The sequence below is a fragment of the Epinephelus lanceolatus genome, chromosome 4 (genome assembly GCF_041903045.1).
Source record: "Epinephelus lanceolatus isolate andai-2023 chromosome 4, ASM4190304v1, whole genome shotgun sequence".
In the NCBI taxonomy this organism is placed as follows: Eukaryota; Metazoa; Chordata; class Actinopteri; order Perciformes; family Serranidae; genus Epinephelus; species Epinephelus lanceolatus.
The window spans coordinates 18,545,218-18,565,728 of record NC_135737.1 but is presented as its reverse complement, the minus strand read 5'-3'; the positions used below and the strand labels follow the sequence as shown (position 1 = coordinate 18,565,728).

The window sequence follows — 20,511 nt, the reverse complement described above, 5'->3', positions numbered from 1 at the left end:
CCGTTGGAAGACTGTGGCTGTGTGGTGAGGTCTGGATTGGGTCCTCTAATTACTCTGCTAGCCAATCCCTGTCAGCCTGGTGGACTAACCTTGGCTTCATTTCCACCATTCCCACAGCGATCTGGGCAGCTATTATTTTGTCTATGACACACCTAGATTCATCCCTTCATTTACCAAATGTCCTTCTTCATTTCAGGCCTACAATGGTATGCTCCATCTCGCTCCCCTCTTCTCTCTCTCATCCTGTCATGCTCTCTGGATAATAATAACAGTTATTAAAGTGAGCGGGCCGCTCTGAGGCCACCACTTCTCCGCAGGCAGATCTGGTAATTACAGGTCATGCTGACAATGTTTTAGTAATTGCACCATCCCCGGCACAAAAGCAAAGACAAAGCGGCCCAAAGATTACACCGCAGCATGGTTCTGAGGATCTATGCACACATACATACATCATTATGTGTTGCCTTTTACTGTGTTAGGTGTTAATTTGATTGCCCCTCACTGAATGTAACTTGCTAGTAAATCAGTGGGGCTGACAGGAATAGTCATCAATAGTGCAATGAATGATAATAATAATCAGAGGGAGGCAGACAACCTATAGCAGGAGGATGATGAATAACTAGTGTAGAGAAAAAATAAAAATGAAAAAAACTATCGGGTGCATGTAATTAAAGTTTCTCTCACATCTTCTCCCGTTGCCTCCTCTTTTCTCTGCGCATTACAGCCTTTCTCTCTCTGTCAAATACATGTTTTCTTTCTATGTCTTTGTTGTTTGTGCATGCTGGTTGAACAGCCAGGGTTCACAGGCTCGGAGGCAGGGAGGAGGAGTTTAAACGTCCTCATGCAAATAACATTGTCTGTTTGGGCTAGATGTTTTTTAAGCATTTTCTCCCTTGTTTTGTGTTTTATGGCTGGGGGATGGGCCAGGGGATTGTTGGCCGCAAGCGTTCATATGGGTAGTGCCAGGCGTCTGTTGGAGCGGCAGCGAGAAGACTGAAGTATCTGAGGCTGTTTCATTTTAATTACGCTGCTTTTATTTGGCTAAGTTCGACTCCTGCTGCTGAATGATTAGAAAATTGTTTCCAGTTCTTCAAATTGGATTTAATTCCTCTCCCACTACCCTTGCAGTTTTCACATGCTTACATTGCTACACGCTGTTTGGCAGATTCTCTGCCTTTTGTGTGTTTTCTCACACAAGCTGGATGTAATTGTCTGAATCCGCTGTTCTCCTCTGCTGTGCCTGCTACAGCACATGAACACCTTCACAGTTTTTCTCCCTCCACCTCCCCACATAATTGCTCATTCCCCTTCCTCCTCATACAGTTGTGTCAGACCGCCCGCCACCGGTTATCCGACAGGGCCCTACCAATCAGACGGTGGCTGTGGACGGCACAGTGGTCCTCAACTGTGTGGCAACAGGAAACCCCACCCCCACCATCCTGTGGAGGAAGGATGGTGTCCTGGTGTCCACACATGACTCCAGGGTGAAACAGCTGGACACAGGCTCACTGCAGATACGCTATGCAAAGGTAAGACACCTGCACACATGTACAAACATGCTCAGATCCCCTTTAAACATCAAATAACATCACAGGGACCAGTACTGTTCTGTGACATTTGGACTATAAACATATGAACATACTTTGTATTTTTTATATTTATATAGAAATATAATTGTGTTTTTAATTGAGATTTTTTTTATTAAGGCTGCCTTTAATGTCAGAATTCATTCAAATAAACTTCAAAGTTGTCCATATCACATCCATAATGTGTCGGGCAAACCCCCGCTGGTTGGTAAATAAAGCATGTGTTCCCTGCCAGCAACCAGCCCTCAGTGGGCTGTCAGTCAGTTGTCGCGGGTTTGAAATGGACTCTGTGAAGTCGAACAGTCTGTAGTTCCTGTCAGTCAGCGAGCACAGTGGGTTTTGTGTGTAATTTTGTGTGTGAGCGTGTACGTGTGTGTGATGGCAAGCTGCGTGATGCTGAACACACTCTCGGGGAGAGACAAGTAGGGGGTGCTGACGTCTCCTCCAGATGGAGGCATCACGGGGTCAGAGTTCGCGTCAGTCTGCGGAGTTCTGATGAGTGTTGGCATATCTTGTGGTGACAAGATTGCAGTGTGATTGGGCCGCCAGTGCGAGGCAGGCAGGAGGGGATGCGTCTGAAACCCCTCTCCCGCTGTAGCCCAGGAAACTCCGCAGGCACTTTACATTAATGAACTTGTCATTTCTGCCTGACATCATTTTAATGAAGATGTTTTTGATGTGTGAGGCAATTTATTTTATTAATGTGGTCGCTTGAGTGTTATTGTTATGGAGTTTTAATACATTTTTTGTAGCTGGCAGACAAAAGAACTACACACCTTGAGGGTCGTTGGCAGGACATGTTCACAGTCAGTTACTCAAACAATTTATTTCACTCTGGTTTCCTCTCTTTCTTTTGTTTACACTCCAGCACAGTAGCCCTTAGCGTACTATGCATCACCAACAAACCACAACAGAATTATCTATCTCACCCACAGACTTTCACTGCAGTTGACAGACATCTTTTAAAAAATGCAGCAGTGTGAAAATCTGCCATGTACCTTTGCCAGCAGGGTTATGTTTTGTGTTTTGTTTATTAGCCTGTTAGCTAGCGGACCATCCCAGAAACTTGTGAACCAATTTCAATTAAATTTGGAGGACATTTAGGCCACGAGCCAAGCAACAAATGATTCGTTTTTGGTTTGGATCCAGAGTCCAGGTGGCGATCCAAGAATTTTGTGACAGAGAGAGGGTTTTTTGTTGTTTTTTTTTTTTCAGCTTTTCTCATGAACTACTCCATGTTGAGTGAAAACAATCTAGCAAATGTACCAAATGATTGTTTCTCTCTATGTGTATTTTGATGCAGATCCAAATCTGATGCAAATTTCATTTTCCACTATTAAAATAACCAAGCCAGCCTTAGAGAGAGACGTACTGTATAAGCTCCCTGAGTGCTTTTTGGTGTTGTGTGGTTCCTGAACTAAAATTTAACTTAACTACAAATTACTACACTGTAGTTCACCCATGCATACTGAGCTCCACTCTACCCGACTTTCTTTTTATATCGTAAAGTTTATGAATAATCAAGGTTCTTCCGTATATCTTCAGTACAGCTTGTCATCACATCTGTTGCACAGAGCAGTGGCTTCCATGTTTGGTACTCAGGGGGATGGTAGAGAGAGAAAAAGGTCTCCAATTAGTCTCTGATCCTGTGAAAATATTTTCCATTTGACTAGGAATGGTCTGCCACTTGGCCTTTCCAGCTGCTTTCCCCCAGTTTCCGCTATGAAAGAGATGATACTGAGATTATCAGGCAATGACAGCTGCCTGCGACAGACTCCACCAGAATGTCAATAAGCAGAGCAGTGGTGGCGGGAGGGGAAGATAGCAATGGGCAGAAAAAGGGAAAGACATCGCTACCAGTTCAGGAAACTGTGATTTCTGTTTAACTAAATATCCTCCTCTCTTCTGCTCCAGCTTGGTGACACTGGTACCTATACCTGCATCGCCTCCACGCCCAGCGGAGAGGCCTCGTGGAAAGCCTACTTAGAGGTCCACGGTATGCCAAACCCAATATTGAGGTTTAGTGTTCATCAGCAGGAGTTTTCTAATGAAACATGAACATTTTATGTGTTTTAATATTGTTGTTCTGCTCTGAAAGAACAAGCTAAATAAGAGAGGTAATGGAGATGTTTTGCATGCCTTTGTTTACTGGGAAACAGCAATAAACTACATTCTCCTCTGTTTCTCTCTTCTCTCTGTTTCTGTTCTTTATTAAGAATTTGGAGTCCCAGTCCAGCCAAACAGACCTACTGACCCAAACTTGATCCCCAGTGCGCCTTCCAAACCTGAGGTCACTGACGTTACCCGCACCTCCGTCGCCCTTTCCTGGAGACCTAACCTTAATGCTGGAGCCACACCCACCTCCTATATAATAGAGGCCTTCAGGTGAAACTGATCGGCTTAAAGATAAATAAACAAAATAACTGCACGGCTTTAATCAAATCTTTTAAACCTGGGTTCTCTGTATTGTGTGTCCACAGTCATGCATCAGGGAGCAGCTGGCAGACCTTGGCAGAGCATGTGAAAACTGAGTCATTTGTACTGAAGGGCTTGAAGCCCAGTGCAGTCTACCTCTTCTTAGTACGGGCAGCCAATGCCTATGGGCTGAGTGATCCCAGCCCTATAACTGATGCTGTGAAAACACAAGGTGAGAACTGCCTTCTTACTGATGTGATTTTAATGTACAGTACAGCAGTGTTGTGCTTTTTTTTATAATTTAAGAGCAGATTATTCATTTAGCATGTTTGTGCTTTTGCATACCGCACAGATATCCCTCCAACCAGTCAGGGTGTGGACCACCGTCAGATCCAAAGGGAGTTGGGAGAAGTGGTCATCCACCTGCACAACCCCACTATTCTCTCCTCCTCATCAGTCAGGGTGCAGTGGACAGTGAGTATCATTTTCCCCACAAATGCATTTTTTGCATTTTTCTTTAGACAGCTGCAGCCAGCTACAGATTGCCATATGAATCATTGGCATAGCCGGTCACCAAAGCTCCGAGGTTAGTTTAGCGATACGCCCATGGTCAATTTGTCAGGCCACTCAGTCGAGCTAATGTGCTAACATCCTAGCACCCTACAGAGGAAGGAAGGCACTGCGGAGAGCAGCTTGGAACACAGTCCAAGTGTTCTTAGTGTCCATCTGGCACGAGCCCGAACTGGTCGACTGGCCAGAGACCAAAAATCTGCAGCTTCGCCCAAAGCGGGCCACTCAACGGCCCAAAAGCCAGACTACAGAGCCCAGCCTTCTGTGGGCCACGTAGTACCGTGCAGCAGTGTGTGGCGTGCCAGCCTGTGCCCTCTCAGATTGAAAACACTTGACGGCTGTTAAAATAATACAAGTGAGAGGGAAGAGGCGGTCAGCTCATGCTCTTAAGTGGAAATGGCTTACAGATGTTAAAACGGATAGGTGGGAGAGGAAGAAGTAGAACTGGGAGTTTATGGTGGCTTTTCTTTACTGGAACAATCTGAATATGAAGTACTAATGTCCACCTGTGACTGATCTGGTCAGTGTATATTTTATTATTATTAAATTATGGGACAATATAGCAATGCTGTCCACCTTACAGTGTAGATATTAGTTACTGAAAAGTAAAAACAGTCCCTGTTTTGCCTTTTGACATAAGGCCACCCCTACATTCCCAGGTATTATGAAGTGCCATAGTGAGTGATGAATGGGACTGAGGAAATGTGAAAAGGATACTGACATGTCATGACTGATTTAAAACATTACTGCCCAGTTACCTTGTCTCCTTGGAATGTTCCTAAAAAAAACACAACATGAGGGAGACTGACATTATAGTCAAGCGCACCAGTTTCCTTGTTTTGTGGGGTTAAATCTATTCCCAATGTGGAGTTTAATGGTTTTACATTTTCCTTTGTGTAGTGGTAACTGGTTGCACGGTTTTCCGGCTAATGAAGACCACCTGAGCCGGCAGCATATTTTACAGGGGAGGGATAAAGAAATCACTAAAATCTTTACAAGCCAGTGCTGCTCGCCTTCCACGGGGAGTCGTAAGGATATTAGCATACAGGTTATTCTTTTCTCAAACCGTGCTGGATCACATGGCAATGTTAGTTATCCCTAGATTAAACTAACAGACAAATGTCTTACCAATTACATTTACCCGCTTTATTTAGCAACATCAGATGCTATTACACTCTGTATAAAGATCCACTTTTCCCCGTCTTCCTTGACATCAGCAGCCAGTCAGTACACTGGAGAGCAGGACAGGATGAGACAGGCTGTTCTGGGAGCCTGGGCCCTATTTAACCAGCTCCAGACTTAGAGGAACCTCTGGCCAATGACCTCATACTGCGGTTTGCACAAATCGCTGCTGCTCCAAATGGCGCATAGACAGACAGTCAAAAACGAGAGATTTAGATGTGGATGGATAAAGAGAGGGGTGATGGGATGAGTTAGCACCCCATTGCATCCAACGCCTGATGTATCTGTTGCACGAACCCATAGCTGTCAAGTGATGCTACAGTCTATTACATGACTGTATAGTTTTCCACTGTGAACTGCGATGCAGCTAATGAAGTCAATCTGACGCTGCCTTTGTCTGTGTTCCCCGTGCCGTTTCACAAGGTGGAGCAGCAGTCGCAGTACATCCAGGGCTACAAGGTGATGTATAGGCCTTCACCGGAGGGGCTGCAGAGGAGCGAATGGGCTGTGTTCGAGGTGCGCACCCCTGGGGAGGACAGCGCCGTTGTGCCGCAGCTTCGGAAGGGAGTCACATACGAATTCAAAGTCCGCCCCTTCTTCAATGAATTCCAGGGAACAGACAGTGATGTCAAAATTGGCAAGACGCTGGAGGAAGGTGGGGGGAAGTGAACGTGTGTGCCTGTGTGCGAGTTCGCTTTAGTGCTTGCATGTGTGCACGCATGTTTTCATGTTTACACGATTTTATATGCACAGCTTGCATGTGTGCGAGCATACAACAGCTGTTCACAGCAGGCTGCGAGGGCAGGATTATGTTATGTTCAAATGTGGTGTATTCAAGCATGCTAGTGTGGATGCTGAGCCCTTTAAAGGCCCTATGGAAGCCCATATACAACACTCCAGTGCAAGTGTTATACTAATTTCTCTTAGGGTGTGGTTGTGGCAGTCTCATGAGGTTTGGTTGAAACCCAACTGCAAATTTTAATCTGTAGCGAGCAGTTAAGAGAAATGTGAGTGCAGAGTGTTTACTAGAGAGTGTCTGTGTGTGTTGCGTGTGTGGGAGTGTTTTGATCTTTTTTTGCCGGATTCTCCTTTGTTCCCAATTTTGTTGATAATTGTTTTCGGAGCTCTAAACATAATGTTTGTTCTCCCGTAAGAAAAAAAAGCCTGTTTTTACAACACTCGCTCACACTGTGATTACGTCTTTTATGTTGCATTCATAATTATTTCAGTTTAATTACCCTTGGACCGCAGGTTGTCGTTCACACATGCCATACACCCCGCCGTCATAACTCCCTGTCTGTTTTGAGTAAACAGTTATTTGCTTCCATTTACCCACAAAAGCACTTGTATTAAACAAACTCAGCTTTCAGATAAAAGCATCGTAATTTTGATTATTAGCCCTTTGTTCTCACCTCAGCTTCAGTCTAACATAGAGACCCTGACAGCTAAATGGGATGAGGGGAGACAGGAGGAAGCTGCATGCAATGAAGGTGTGTGTTTTATCTTTTGTCTACCCCCCACAGCCCCCAGTGCCCCTCCTCGTGAGGTTACAGTGGCGGAAAGCGGGGACAATGGGACTGCCATCCTGGTCTCCTGGCAACCCCCTCCAGAAGAGGAGCAGAATGGGGTGGTCCAGGAGTACAAGGTAACAAAAAAAAAAAAACACAGCCAGCAGCTACCTCAGGTCTGAGCAAGTGGGACTCTTATTGTAGAGACACACAAAGGAGACACAAACAGGGATGCAGACAGAGCAGATAACAGAGAGAGAGACAATGCACAGACATGGAAAGGTAATGAATTCCTGGTTGAGGCACACCTTTGTACCCTCCTCAGTGTTCCTCCTCTGTGATGACAGAGACACACAGACAAGAGAGGAGGGGAGTCAAAAGCAGGGAGCTGGTGGAAAGTGTTGTGAAACAGTGCCATCTGGTGGAGATGGTAGACCCACACATCTTGTGGCACCCCAAAGGCAATTTCTGTGGTAACTGTTGACAGGTTTCTTTTTAATTTTTTTAATCTTATAGCAGTCAGGCTTTGATGATTACAGATAATTTTGTGTTCAGTGGGCTTAACATTTTCGGCCCTCCATGACACTTTTTTTAAAATCTATTTATTTGTATTGATACAAATTAAAACATTTAAAGATCCAAGGAAGTATATTACTGCTTGAAAATGGTCTTCACATAAGAAATGAGCTGTCTATGCAGTAGAAAGATGCATATGCCTTTGAAATTGGTGCTACATGAACAGAGAAAACAGAAAAGCAGCTGTGGCATTTGCTTTTGCTCAGTAGGGTAGAAAACATACAACTACCAGAATGCACTGCACTGCACCTGATCAAATAGGCGTAATAAGTTACAGTTATAGAACAGTTATAGAATCTTGGTTTCTATTTTATCAGCACTGCTCAGATTTACTGTTTGATCTCAGTGTGTTCAGCCTCTGTTTTTACAGGAACAGTATGAGGCCAAATTCTCGTATTACAGCCAAACAGTGCACTAAAACATGTTTCTGAAGAGATTTAAGGCAAAAAATAAGCAATATAGTAACAGCGTCTTGGATTATATTTGACGAGCGCAGCCTAGTTTTACAGTTTGATCAGAGTTTAGTCTGTATTGTGGGGGGTGGCATCTCCCCCTCTGCTTCTTTATGCTTGCATCTGTGGTGGCAGGTTTCTGAATATACAGAAGTATAGCAAAAATATGCTGGGTGATGCATTTAAGCAGGGAGAGATAAGATGATGTGAAGTTTTCCACAGTTCATTTACACATTTAACCCACATTGTTACAAAGCTGGTCGAAAATCAGCAAAGTATCTCTTTAACCATTTTGAATGTACCAGCTAGGAATGACAACGGTTAATCGACGAATGCTTAATCGAAAAAAATTGATTGAAAACATGGATTTTAATCAATGAATTGATACACTTTGAAATGCTGTCAGAGTAAATGCATATGTTGCCGTGGGCTTTGACTGAGGAAAAATGCATTTGGTATTGATTGGTATAAGCAGGTGCTTACAATTCGCAACCCCACTACCAACTACATAAAACTGAACTTCACTATAGGTATGATATGATTTAGTTTAGACGTCCATGTAAATGCAGATGATATTGTATGTAGTAGAGTGGAGGACAATAAGCTATAATAATGGTGAGACCTCCATTATAATTCCAGTCATTCCTGTGCTCTGCTAATGCATCCTTCAACCTACAGCACCTCTCTCTGAGTCCCATTTCCCTCCTCCTCACTTGATAATGTATGCTCCGTTTGTAATGACCTCACATTGGACAGCGCTGTCCACTCATACGTTATGCAGTGAAAGTCCCGTATTTTAATTGGAAAGCCTTTTTGCGTCACAAGGAATATAGGTTAGTGGCAGAGGAGGAGATGAGGCAGAGCGAGTGAAAAAGTTAAGCCACTGTTAATTTTCCAGGTAAATGTTTTCTGGTGATAGGCTTTAGAGTAATTTCATGGTTTTTAAGTCCAGCTCGAGAGTGTTCCCTGCTCATTACCGAGCCCGGTCCCTAGCGGCGATTCCACCACTCACCGCAATTTTTAAGATACACAGAAAATTTCAGGGGTTTGTAGTTCCATCACGGACAGGCAAACACATTCACACGTGCATAGTACAGACCCTAGGAAGTGTGTATGTTAACCTGGTTAACTGGTGGGAGGAGGTGGGGGGTTAAGTAAGCAGAATGTCAGGGCTTCAGGATGTGGAGGTCTCCAGGCTTCACGCTGAGGTGAATGTATGCTTCTCTTTGTGGCCCTGGTGTGAGTCAGCCTGCGAGGCTGCTCTCCTTTCTGGGAGTGACAGCACTTAGCTTCTGCTGAAATTGGGTTATGGTGGTGATTACTGATCCCCATTTGTTTTTCATGGGTTTAAGGCTACACTGAGACATGTTATGGCTACGTCAGCTCATACTGACCCTGTGTTGAGCGCAGGCCGTAACACATAAAGCCATTTTGTGAAATGTTTTCTAGCCTCAGAGATGTAACACAATACCTGCGGTGTGCTGACATGTTGCGATAACAGCACCGGCCAATTATAAAGACACAGATTGGTGGCGGCTACCAAACTGGATGTTGTCACGAAACCTTCATAATATTGCTTCAATCTCTGCTTTCTATTTGTCTCTGTTATGGCAGATTTGGTGCTTGGGGAATGAGAGCAGGTACCACATCAACCGTACAGTTGACGGCTCAACCTTATCCGTGCTGATTCCCAGCCTGGCCCCGGGGATCCGCTACAGCGTGGAGGTAGCAGCCAGCACTGGGGCGGGTCCCGGGGTCAAGAGCGATATCACCTTCTTTCAGCTTGGTGAGTTGAAACAACCTTTAGTTCTCTCTCACAGGAGGTCGTATAATTGTTTTGTTTTTCCTCTGGTGGATACATTTGCTTTGTTTGTCCTCTGGCAATCCATTCATACAGAATGAAGCTCAATCACCTGACAAATAATTATGGCATTAATCCAGTCATCTCAAATTAAGAGCCTTTTTGTGATGTGATTTTCTGCCAAGTAAACAGGCAGTTATGTGATTCCTTTCTTTGTAGTAATGGACATGTTCAAGCCTCTGCCTGTTTTTTCTGTTCGTTATCAACAGCGATGCTTAAAAACAGTATTGAAGTGATTACCATTATACAAACATCATCAAATTTGCCACGGAAGTGCGTGATGAGTTTGAATGACAGGGAACTTTTACAGTTCCGAGCACTGGAAAGGCTTTTAGCTACAGTAGTTGGCAGTGTGATGAACGCGGGCACATTAAATTCCTGTGTGGCAGCTGTTGAGCTGGCTGCCCCACCCTGCTCCACTCTCCAGTCAAGGATGTAATGTTTTCTGTCTCTGCTTTGCTTCAAACAACAAAGGCAATAATGAATCCTGCACTCTGGGCTCAGACATGACGTGTTATTAATGCTGCTAAGAAACACAGTGCACGCTGCAGTGGGGCCGGTTGCTGTAATTTATTTCTTGTTTTGTTGTCCTTTTAGTCTAGACGGACAGATATTTTGAGATGTTTTGTCAGTTTTTATTCCCCAAAGCTCTGAGCTGGCCTACTCAGGAGAAGGATGGAAAACACATGAATTGCAGGATGAGCCAGAGAGAGAGAAATCCATCTGGTTTTAAATGTGTGATTGAGTGGGCTGGGATGGGCATGAAGAAGCATCGGCTGTGACTGATACAATTTCTCTCCCTTGAAGAGTTCCTGTGGTGATTGTTGCCATGTTCCAACACTGGAGTGGAACAATGTGCCTCGGGGACCAGCGCTTCACCCAAATGCATTTGTCACACTCCGGGCTTGTATGCGTCATCCCAGCCTAGATACCTGTACAGTCCCTTGTGGGCTGCTTAGTCACATTGGCATGCTCCGTTCACTCAGTCAGACAGAGGCACAGATTGAGAAGACAGAGGAGCAAGGGGAGAGGCAGGCGAATGGAGACGTGGAGCGAGTGACTGAGACAAAGACAGACAGAGGGATATGGTGGGGTAAAGGCAGGGAGCTGGTTTCATTGGGGAAGTGTTTTTGCCTCTGGCTTGGAGAGTTGGTAGAGACGAGTGGCTACAACATGAAAGACTTGAGCAAAAGAGATGAAGACAAAGTAACACGAACATGAAGAAATTTCAGAATGGTGGGGGCTGGGGCAACCCGAAGAAGTCTTTCATGTATCACGCATGAGGGAGAAGCACAGAGAGAATAGACAGATGAGAAAAACAGACCGAGAGCGGGTTGTTGTGAGCAGCCGTACAGACGGTGCCTTTACAGTGCATTTCACAGTAGCAACAGCTTCAAGGCATTCACACCTCAGCTTTTCACAGATGTCCCCGAGTTTGCTAATTACTGTGGTGTCTGTATTTGAGGATGATCTCATTGGATTTATTTATGTGATTATGAAGCCACCACTGCTGGGTGTAAATGACGCCTCTCTGTGTTTTTCTATCGGGCTCCATCAGGCTTGTGTGGCACACAGGCTCTGTTTGAATGTCTTTGGTTGCTTTCGTCTGCTCACCTGCCACTGTTGACTGGGATTTGCGATGAAAGCCTTTTGAATAATAGAGAGAAACGACTCCCGTTTCGACAACCCAGCCTCATACACACCCGCTGAGATAAAGAATCTTTTTTTGTGCGTCAGGAGATGGAGGAATGTTCATATTTTTGTGCCATGCTGACTCTATTTATTTCCACTATATAATTCCCTATTTCAGGCTTTAGGTTTTATAACACATTTCCCTCCTGTTTTCACATTCCTAACTCCCTTCGTTTTGCATGTGCTATTCCAATTTTGTACCACCAACTGCGCCTTTTTTTTATGCTGTCTAATTCTGATCCGGCATTCCTCATCCTCAGATGCATCCGGGCGAATGACAGAGACCGTGATCCTGGAGAACCCCCTGTCCCAGCAGATCTCAGATGTGGTCAAGCAGCCGGCCTTTATAGCAGGCATCGGAGCAGCTTGTTGGATCATCCTCATGGTCTTCAGCATCTGGTTGTACAGACACCGCAAGAAGAGGAATGGCCTCTCCAGCAGCTATGCGGGCATACGGAAGGGTCAGTACATGAGTGCAGCAGAACACATTCAACACTAGCACCTAAATGTCTGATGTGCAGCGCTGGTTTGAAGTCAGAAGTTTTCACACTTGCAGAATTTGGTGAGAAAAATGAATGCAGTATTTATTACTGTGGTACTGTGTTCATTTCTGTTTCAAACCAGTGCCCTCCATCTTCTTCATCCCAAATGCTGCCGAGCTACCTCACATCCTGCCTGTCACACACACAGAGCGCTGTCTTTGTGGAGTGCTCTAGGTGAAGTCTAACTGAAAGTACTCTCCAGTAGGGTACTTTAAGATGTGATGTGAGCTCCAGCTGAGAGTGCTGCATGAAGACGTCTTTTATTTCTTTTTCATACTTCTGTCACGCTGATTCTGCAAGGGTGTGTGAAGAGTGTTTTCAGTAAAGTACATTTTGAGGTCCAACAACTCCCCTTTTAGCAACTCCCTCCTGACTGTGCTGGGAGAGAGAGAATGTCTTACCATAATACCTCTTTATCAAGGACATGCTGACATTTTCACATGCTTGAAATATTCCTGCTGTCCTTTTAGAGAGGGGCCTTTAGATACGGAGGAGCTGAATTGAGCAATCCTGTTAATAGCGTCTACTTAGTGTATGTTTTGAAAAATCCCTAACCATGTGTGTTTGGGCTGCATTTCAGCCCTGGCAGAGTAGCCACAGTGTAATGCAGTGTGTTTGTACCTGACTTGAGTCAAAGTGACAGGGCTCATGACATGCCCAACCTCTGCCCACAATAGTTAGAGTATAAAGAGATCTATTAGCCTTTCTCTCTGCGTCTCATTTATGTGTGGGCTGGTTTAATGTGTGGCCTTGGGCTGTGCAGCTGCTGCCTGTGAGCGCTACCTGCACCGTACCCACTCCTGGGCTCAGGTTTACTGCTGACTGCCAGGGTTAGAGGAGATCCACCCTTCAACCTTGAGACACACACACAGACAATAGACTGACTTAGCTGTTGCTAATCTGTGGCTGTCACACAGAAAACACAGAATATCCATGTGCTAAATCCACTGCGGGCATGCTAATGGTGGGCGTTGTGAGTCATGTGAAAGTGAGAGACACCTCAGCTAAGCTTTTCCTTAGGCTCTGTGGTTTTTTACAGCTTTTGCACATACCTGTGTGGGTGATTATGGTCAGAGCTGTTGATTTTCTCATTAGAGTGAATGCAACCTTGATTCCAAAGAAGCTGGGATGCTGTTTAAAATGCAAATAAAAACAGAATGCCATGATTTGCTAATCCTTTTTGACATGTATTCAGTTGAATAAAGCTCAAAGACAATAACTCATAGACTATTTATTTGTAAATATACTTATTCTGAATTTGACGCCTGCAACACGTTTTAAAAAGTTGGGACAGGTACATGTTTACTGCTGTGTTACATCACCCTTTTCTTTTTACAACACTCAGTAAGCATTTGGAAACTGAGGACGGTAATTGAAGTTTTGAAAGTGAACTTTCTTTCTCATGATTCACAAGCAGGCCTCCCAAAATCTTGAGGGTTTTAGACTGTCGGTGTGGAATAAATGGGCCAAAATCCCATCTGAACACTGTGAGACATTGCTTTTTTTATATAAGAAGCATCATGAAGCTGGCTTTGCAAACAAAGGCATCTCCAAGTATTAAATACATTTCAGTCAGCATGTTTTAACACTTTTTTCCATGTCTCATTATGTGCATAATGTTTATGGATCGACTTTTTTCATCAGTGTAGTTTTACTGTGTTAATACCAATGTCAGGTCTAATGTCATGTGAATAGCTGCATTGGAAACATGCTTAATAACCAAAAAAACAGACATGTTGAATACCTATTTCCCACACTGTATGTTGTGCAAGATTTGCAAGTCATCAAACCTGTTTTCATGTACGTTTTACACAGCTTCCCAACTTTCTTGGAATGGAAACGTTATCTTGATTTGACTGCACTGAAGTCTCTTAACACCCTAATGCTAATATGATGTCGCGTGTTGTTGTTTGGTTAGTGTTGCTATGAGAAGAAATTATATGCAATCTGAGATTCAATTTGGCCTCTTAAACAATACCAGTATTCTTCTCCAATAATGTACAAGCAGAGGTTATTCAGAGGGAACACGCTTATACAGAATAGCAGCTTTGAAGACTTGTGCAGTAATGATCTGCGGCCAGGCGGCACAGAAGACTGTGTAGGCTGAGGTTACCCTCTGACTCTCTGTGATTCTATATGTTGATGTTTACACACATAAACTCACAAAGCTCTTCAGGGGCACAGTAGGCAGACATACCCCCGCCTTCTCCTCCCTCTCCTCCTCGTGCACCCAGACCACAAGAGGCCACGGTCTTTGTTGGAACTGGTTACTAAGAATGTTTTGAAAAGAGTATAATTGCAACCACATGAAGCAACAATCTGCACTCAGGGTGAAATAGGCTGAATTGGGACTTGTGTATGTATGCATGTGTGTGCTGCAGTCTGTGCCAGCGGTGTCTCTCATAGATTATATATTTAAATTTGTAAACTTTAAAGAATTTGAAATAGCTTTGTCTCATTTTTTTGGCAGTGAATGCAGTCATGCAAACCTTACAGTGCTCATGTGTTGGCATTGTGTGATACAAATTTTATTTTGCTATACTGCACAGATTCTCAAAAATATCTTGTTACTGAGATAGTCCAAACAAATCAGCCAAAAAAAGCTTAAGATTGCAGCAAAGAAATTATTACTAAACAAAGAGTCGTAGCTCAGTTACAGCTTCATCTAGCCAGGGATCGAACATCTGTGACATTCTTGTGTCATAAAAGAACCCAATTTATGGATTTCAATCACATTTGCATTTCTCGCACACTGTTTAGCCTACCAAGTGTTAGTCTGTCCCCTCTTCAAAGGCATTCATCAAACAGATAAAAGCCATCCAACTGCTCATATCTTTAGACTTGTTTGAGCATCGAGAGGAGAGATTCAAGCGTGATAGGATGATTGTGGCATTTAGAGGACATTTGTTGGCACAGGTGCTGTATGAATGAATTGTTTGAGGAAATGGAAATGTGACAACAGCAGTACCTTTCGTCTTAGATGTCTCCCTCAGATGTCTCGTACTGTATGCTGAAGGCAGACAGCAACATTTCTACAGAGCAGATACTCGAAGCAGCGCGCTGGGCAATTACCAGCATGGTGCAATGTTGCATCAACTGTGATGCATACTGTTGCATTCCTCACTTCTTTAGCAGAGTACATTTTCAGAACATACCTACAGACCACAGCAGCCAACACTGAATCTAAATCTGCCTACAGCATGTTAATGTGTTGCACAAGGGCCCCTTCCATGCCAAAGTGTGAGTAATTGAGCTGTGTGGGTGATGATGTGAGTGTTAGAGATAGCAACAGATATCTCCCCAGTGTGTGACCCCTGCCCAGCAGGCCTCTGACAGTCTGGGCCAGGATTTGAACCAGCAGCTGGCTCAACACTCACTTTCCCCCAGTTGGGGTGCAGGGATGTCTGCAGGGATCAAAGACAAGAGGGCAGGGAGTAGCGTGTGAATACAGGCTAAAATACTTTTTGGGGATTTGTGTACAGTAACAGAAACTATTTGGTGATGAAGCCCAGAACAGAGGAACTGATGCAGACAGTGTTGATGCACAATAATTCAATAATTTCTTTTTCTTTCTGTCCCAACAGTGCCGTCCTTTACATTCACACCAACAGGTAAGCACCTTTTTTTAACATTACATGATGTCTGTTTTTTCATTCGGCACTAGACTTTTCACAGCACTTCATTTAATGGATGGAACAGCAACAGCCCTAATAGATAAACGCCATTAACTTTGGAGGAGTCAGTGAGGGACACTTGGTGAGAGCAGATAAAACAAGCCCAACAATGGCACAGCTTAAAGATCTGCCCTAGAATTAAATGCTCCACCAAATGTTTGAGCTGTGTCAGAGCGTAATGTTTAAAGAGACGCAGGCCACACTACTGAGAGGCTGATAAAACTAGTGGTAACTTGATCAAAGGGCTGCTGGCAACCCTCAGATGGGATTTAAGAGAATGACACACCACCAGCACTCCAACACACCAATTAGATAGGCAAGCAGCAGCGGCGCTAAGGAGGTTATCTGTGAATTGAAGTGACACGGCGTAAAACAGATAAAAGAAAGCTCTCTGTGCCTCTCTATCTTTCTCTTTGTACAAGTTTGTATGTACAGTCCTCTTTCTTTCACATGTGGACTTTCATCCTCCTGAAGTTCTTTGTACCCTAGAGGTGTGTCAGGGGTGTTGGCTGTGCTTAGTGGCAAATGCGAGACAGTGAATGGGTGAGAGGAAGTAAAAGTGAGAGCAGGAGAAGAAGAGTGAGGGAACCGGTACTGTACAGTTTGTGTTTGTGGTTACACTAGCTGATCCTGTCTGTGCAGGATCATATCTAAACAGTAGCCGTGTTGTTTGTGTCTGCCTCCAGGCTTGCAATCAGGTAGAATAATTTATCAGTTGCAAGTTTGTTTCATAATCTGCTGGAAATCTTTCAGGTGAAACATACTCCTTGCTTGTGTGGTTAGTTTTCTGTCTCTTTAAGAAGAAAACCCCTGCCCTGGTACTTAGTGTAAACCAGGATGTTACAGTGCATTATGTTGATTTCAATCTACAATTAGATTGTGATACTTTGGTTTGCATTAGAGAGCTAATCTAAGAGCTCCTTTGGCTGCACGCAAAGGCCAGAACCGCACTTCCTGTTGTGAAAACGAGACAGGGAACCGACACAGCTAAGGCCTGACCTACCCCTCTTCCACCTCCTCTACTCTCAGGGAAGAGATTGTAATTAAAGTTGGAAGTTTATCTCCCCTTCACACACCGGCAGCTTAGAGCTCCTTGAAAGAGTCCAACTTTCAGCGCACGAAGCTTCAAACACACTGAACCCGAGCCAGACACCCAAAGAGCTCTGCATCTCTGCTCTTCATAAGCCTCTTACATATCCTCCTCCTGCGCCTGTTGCTGTGTGTGTGTGTGTGTGTGTGTGTGTGTGTGTGTGTGTGCGTGCATGCGTGTGACTCAGCCGAAATTATGCCACATTCATTTACATGCTCACTTGAACTGATACAATAACACACACGTAAAAAGTAGCAGCAAAAGTGACAATTTAAAATCAGTTTAATATGCTGACCTTGTATGACAGTGGTAAGGATGATGATGTGCTGACAGTTGTGGTGAGATCATGTTGGAAACTCATTATCTCCTCTCTTTTCAGTGGCCTATCAGAGAGGAGGAGAAGGTGTAAGCAGTGCTGGAAGGTAAGAGTTCATTTATTGTTTTTAGAAAAAGTTTGCATGATAATATTTAAAATACACATCACATTTTGGGAAATGTAATGGTGATTAGAATACATTAATAGCAGCAGCAGGATGTTAAACTTCCATGAGCAGGGTTGGGCATGTGTACTTTCAGTCAACAAACACTAGGGGGAGTGCTGTGACTTTCTTGAGAGCTGAGGAGGGGTGAGGATGTGCATTAAATATGTTATGGTAACAGGAACAAAGCCCCATGTAGTCTGCCAGAAGCCCATCCTCATCCTATGTGGTGAAGAGCCACGTCCAGCCACAAGGCTGTGCCATAGCGTCACTGGAAAACATTAATGGAGATACATGCACACACATAGCGGTAACAGCACACCTCTTCGTGTTGTGGAATGGTGCATTGTGCACAAACAGTGAGACTGTGCAGAATTACACTTGGCAGGGATCAACTTGTTCCCACTCATTTGTGTATCCACTGGATGGCATTTGGCATGTTTTCATACAGCTGGGAAACAGTGAAAATTGAGTGTGCTGACAGAAAAGAGGAAATACATATTTTACTTTAATTTGTCACTCATCTGTTTGTATTAATTTGATGCCCTATTTTACTGAGAGCACAGAATGTACACAGTACTGACTGTAAGTGTACATTTGTGTGTGTGTGTGTGTGTGAATGGATAGTTAGCTCGGAGCCATCAGCAGTAAATCCATATTCACTATATTATCCAGTTCTATGATTGAATCCCGTACGCAGCATGGCTGTGTCAGCTCTGCACAAAGACAATGGCCATTCAATATCAACATACAACTGCCAGGGTGATTGAGGAGCTATTGTGAGATTGTATTTGGCTGTACAAGACAAATGTGTTCATTACCCAAAATGAATCCAAGAAATGAGTCATTTGAGAGGGAATGAGGAAACGTAATTCAGTGCTTATTCAGTGTTGGGATATGCAAAATGGGAGTTGCACTGTGGAGATTTGAATACTGAAACAGTATATGGCCCTGGTAGAGCAGACTGCATTCTCTTTGTGTGCTAGATTGATTCATTTCACGAGCAATGGGAGACTTTTCATTCTCAGCTCTGTTAACACTCAGTGGTTGGCCTGAGGTGAGGTAGTACAGTAGAATCCTGTTGAGCAAGTGATCATGTATTGTATTTGGATTAAAGCTGAAGAAATAGGAGCAAGACGTGGAAACAATAGAGATGGATGGCGAGACGATGATGTGTAGGACTGGTCCGCATGGGTCTCTGTTCTGGTGCTCGAGTTTCACTAGTTTCCTTCTGTGCGGCTTAAAAGAAAAAAAACTTTAAATGATAGAGATGTTGTGTGACACCGAGGAATCTACTCAGGGAGCATTTGTGGTTCACTGGCTGTTCAGGACGCACATTTCGCAACATTGGGAGTGAATTTTATCTGGCTGTCTAATCCAGGCGGTTTGCTAATGCTCACGAGGGCTCAGGGAAAGTGTCATCGGCTGCGGGCAAGTCAAGCACACACAATCTATTTAGCTGGGCTTTTTTTCTAATGTGCTCCCTGGGTCCGTGTGTGTGTGTGTGTGTGTGTGTCCAAAAGGCAAAAAGTACTAAAGCCGGATTTTTCCTATTCTCAGCTGCTGGATAAATAAACTCCATATAATCTTCTTTTAAATATTGTGTTACTGTGGGTGTTTCAGTTCATTCACATAAATGTCATTGTGGTGTTGGCTCAGTCTCTTACTATTGTCAACCATTTGGTCTTTCTTTTCTCTTTTTTTTCTACAGGCCTGGTTTGCTAAACATTGGGGAATCTGCCACTCAGCCCTGGCTGGCAGACACATGGCCCAACTCTTGCTCCAACCACAACGACTGCAGCATCAACTGCTGCACTGCAGGCAACGGCAACAGCGACAGCAACTTAGCAACATACAGCCGCCCAGGTACGTCGTGCTGGCACTTCCGTACATAAGCAACAACCAAAAGAAACACTCGCCTCAAACGCAATGATGCAGTGGTTGACAAAAATAACTGTAGAGATAAGAAACGTAGGAGCTGGGGGAATCTGCAGTGCAAAAGGAAGTAGAAGCTGATATCTGGGTTAGCTCCCCGGAGAGTTGTTCTGTGTATCTCTCCTTTCCGTAGGTCTCCACAAGAAAAACCTGAAGAAATATTAGGATTAAGAGAGGCTGTGTGCTTGTGTGTTTGATTTATCTGAGGTTAAAGTAGAGCTGTTTTAGGCAGGAAATAAAAGGAGCACACTGAGAGGGGCTTATGGCTCTACTCTGTTGCTAATCGAATTGCTCTGCTGATTTCCATACTGTTGTTATAGCCGGTAATGTAATTTCCCCTAAGTGCTCAGTTATTTAAGAAATGTGCAGCGGGCGAAGAGGTCAAGGCTGGACTGCAGACTTTGGCCAGGAGCAAAGGAAGAGAGAATGATAGAGGGAGAAAGGTGCACCTGGAAGACCAGATGGAAAGGGGGGTAAGGAATGACGAAGAATAAGTATATGATGAAACATACGCTGAGATGTATGAGCGGAGGTAGAGAGCGTGAATGAGGGAAAGTAGGGTAGGGTAGGTGGAGAGGAAAAAAGCGTAGGAGGCGACTTATGGAACACCACCAGGTGGCCTTTTTAATTTAGTCAGCACTAGTACAGTTGTCAACAAAAGGGAGCAAATTTGGCCTCAATATCATATACACCACTACGATACAATATACATTATTATATGCACACACACACACACACACACACACACATACTCGCAGTGACCTATCTGAGGAGAGAAAAGAGTAAAACTTGCAGCCAAAACTGTCAGCTTAGATGACACAGGACTTGCTGTTATTCACTTTCAGCTGTGACTCGAGTCTAAAACAACCCTATCGTCGGAAACTTGGCCTGCAATGAAATGCTTTATGTTCTAAATTATGCACTTTGGGACCATGCCTTTAAGGGCAGC

General features: G+C 44.0%; 1 protein-coding gene across 8 annotated transcripts in view; it reads left to right on the top strand.

Annotated features, from left to right (window-relative positions):
- robo1 (roundabout, axon guidance receptor, homolog 1 (Drosophila)) overlaps positions 1-20,511 on the top strand; it is a 266,076-nt gene that overhangs the window by 233,069 nt on the left and 12,496 nt on the right. For all 8 annotated transcript variants that reach the window (XM_078166986.1, XM_078166987.1, XM_078166988.1 and 5 more), the window contains 12 exons: positions 1,324-1,529; positions 3,501-3,582; positions 3,803-3,971; positions 4,067-4,233; positions 4,354-4,475; positions 6,177-6,408; positions 7,277-7,398; positions 9,904-10,075; positions 12,103-12,303; positions 15,969-15,995; positions 17,528-17,570; positions 19,339-19,493. In XM_078166986.1, the coding sequence (XP_078023112.1) occupies positions 1,324-1,529; positions 3,501-3,582; positions 3,803-3,971; positions 4,067-4,233; positions 4,354-4,475; positions 6,177-6,408; positions 7,277-7,398; positions 9,904-10,075; positions 12,103-12,303; positions 15,969-15,995; positions 17,528-17,570; positions 19,339-19,493 (1,698 nt within the window). The remainder of the gene's footprint in view (positions 1-1,323; positions 1,530-3,500; positions 3,583-3,802; positions 3,972-4,066; positions 4,234-4,353; positions 4,476-6,176; positions 6,409-7,276; positions 7,399-9,903; positions 10,076-12,102; positions 12,304-15,968; positions 15,996-17,527; positions 17,571-19,338; positions 19,494-20,511) is intronic.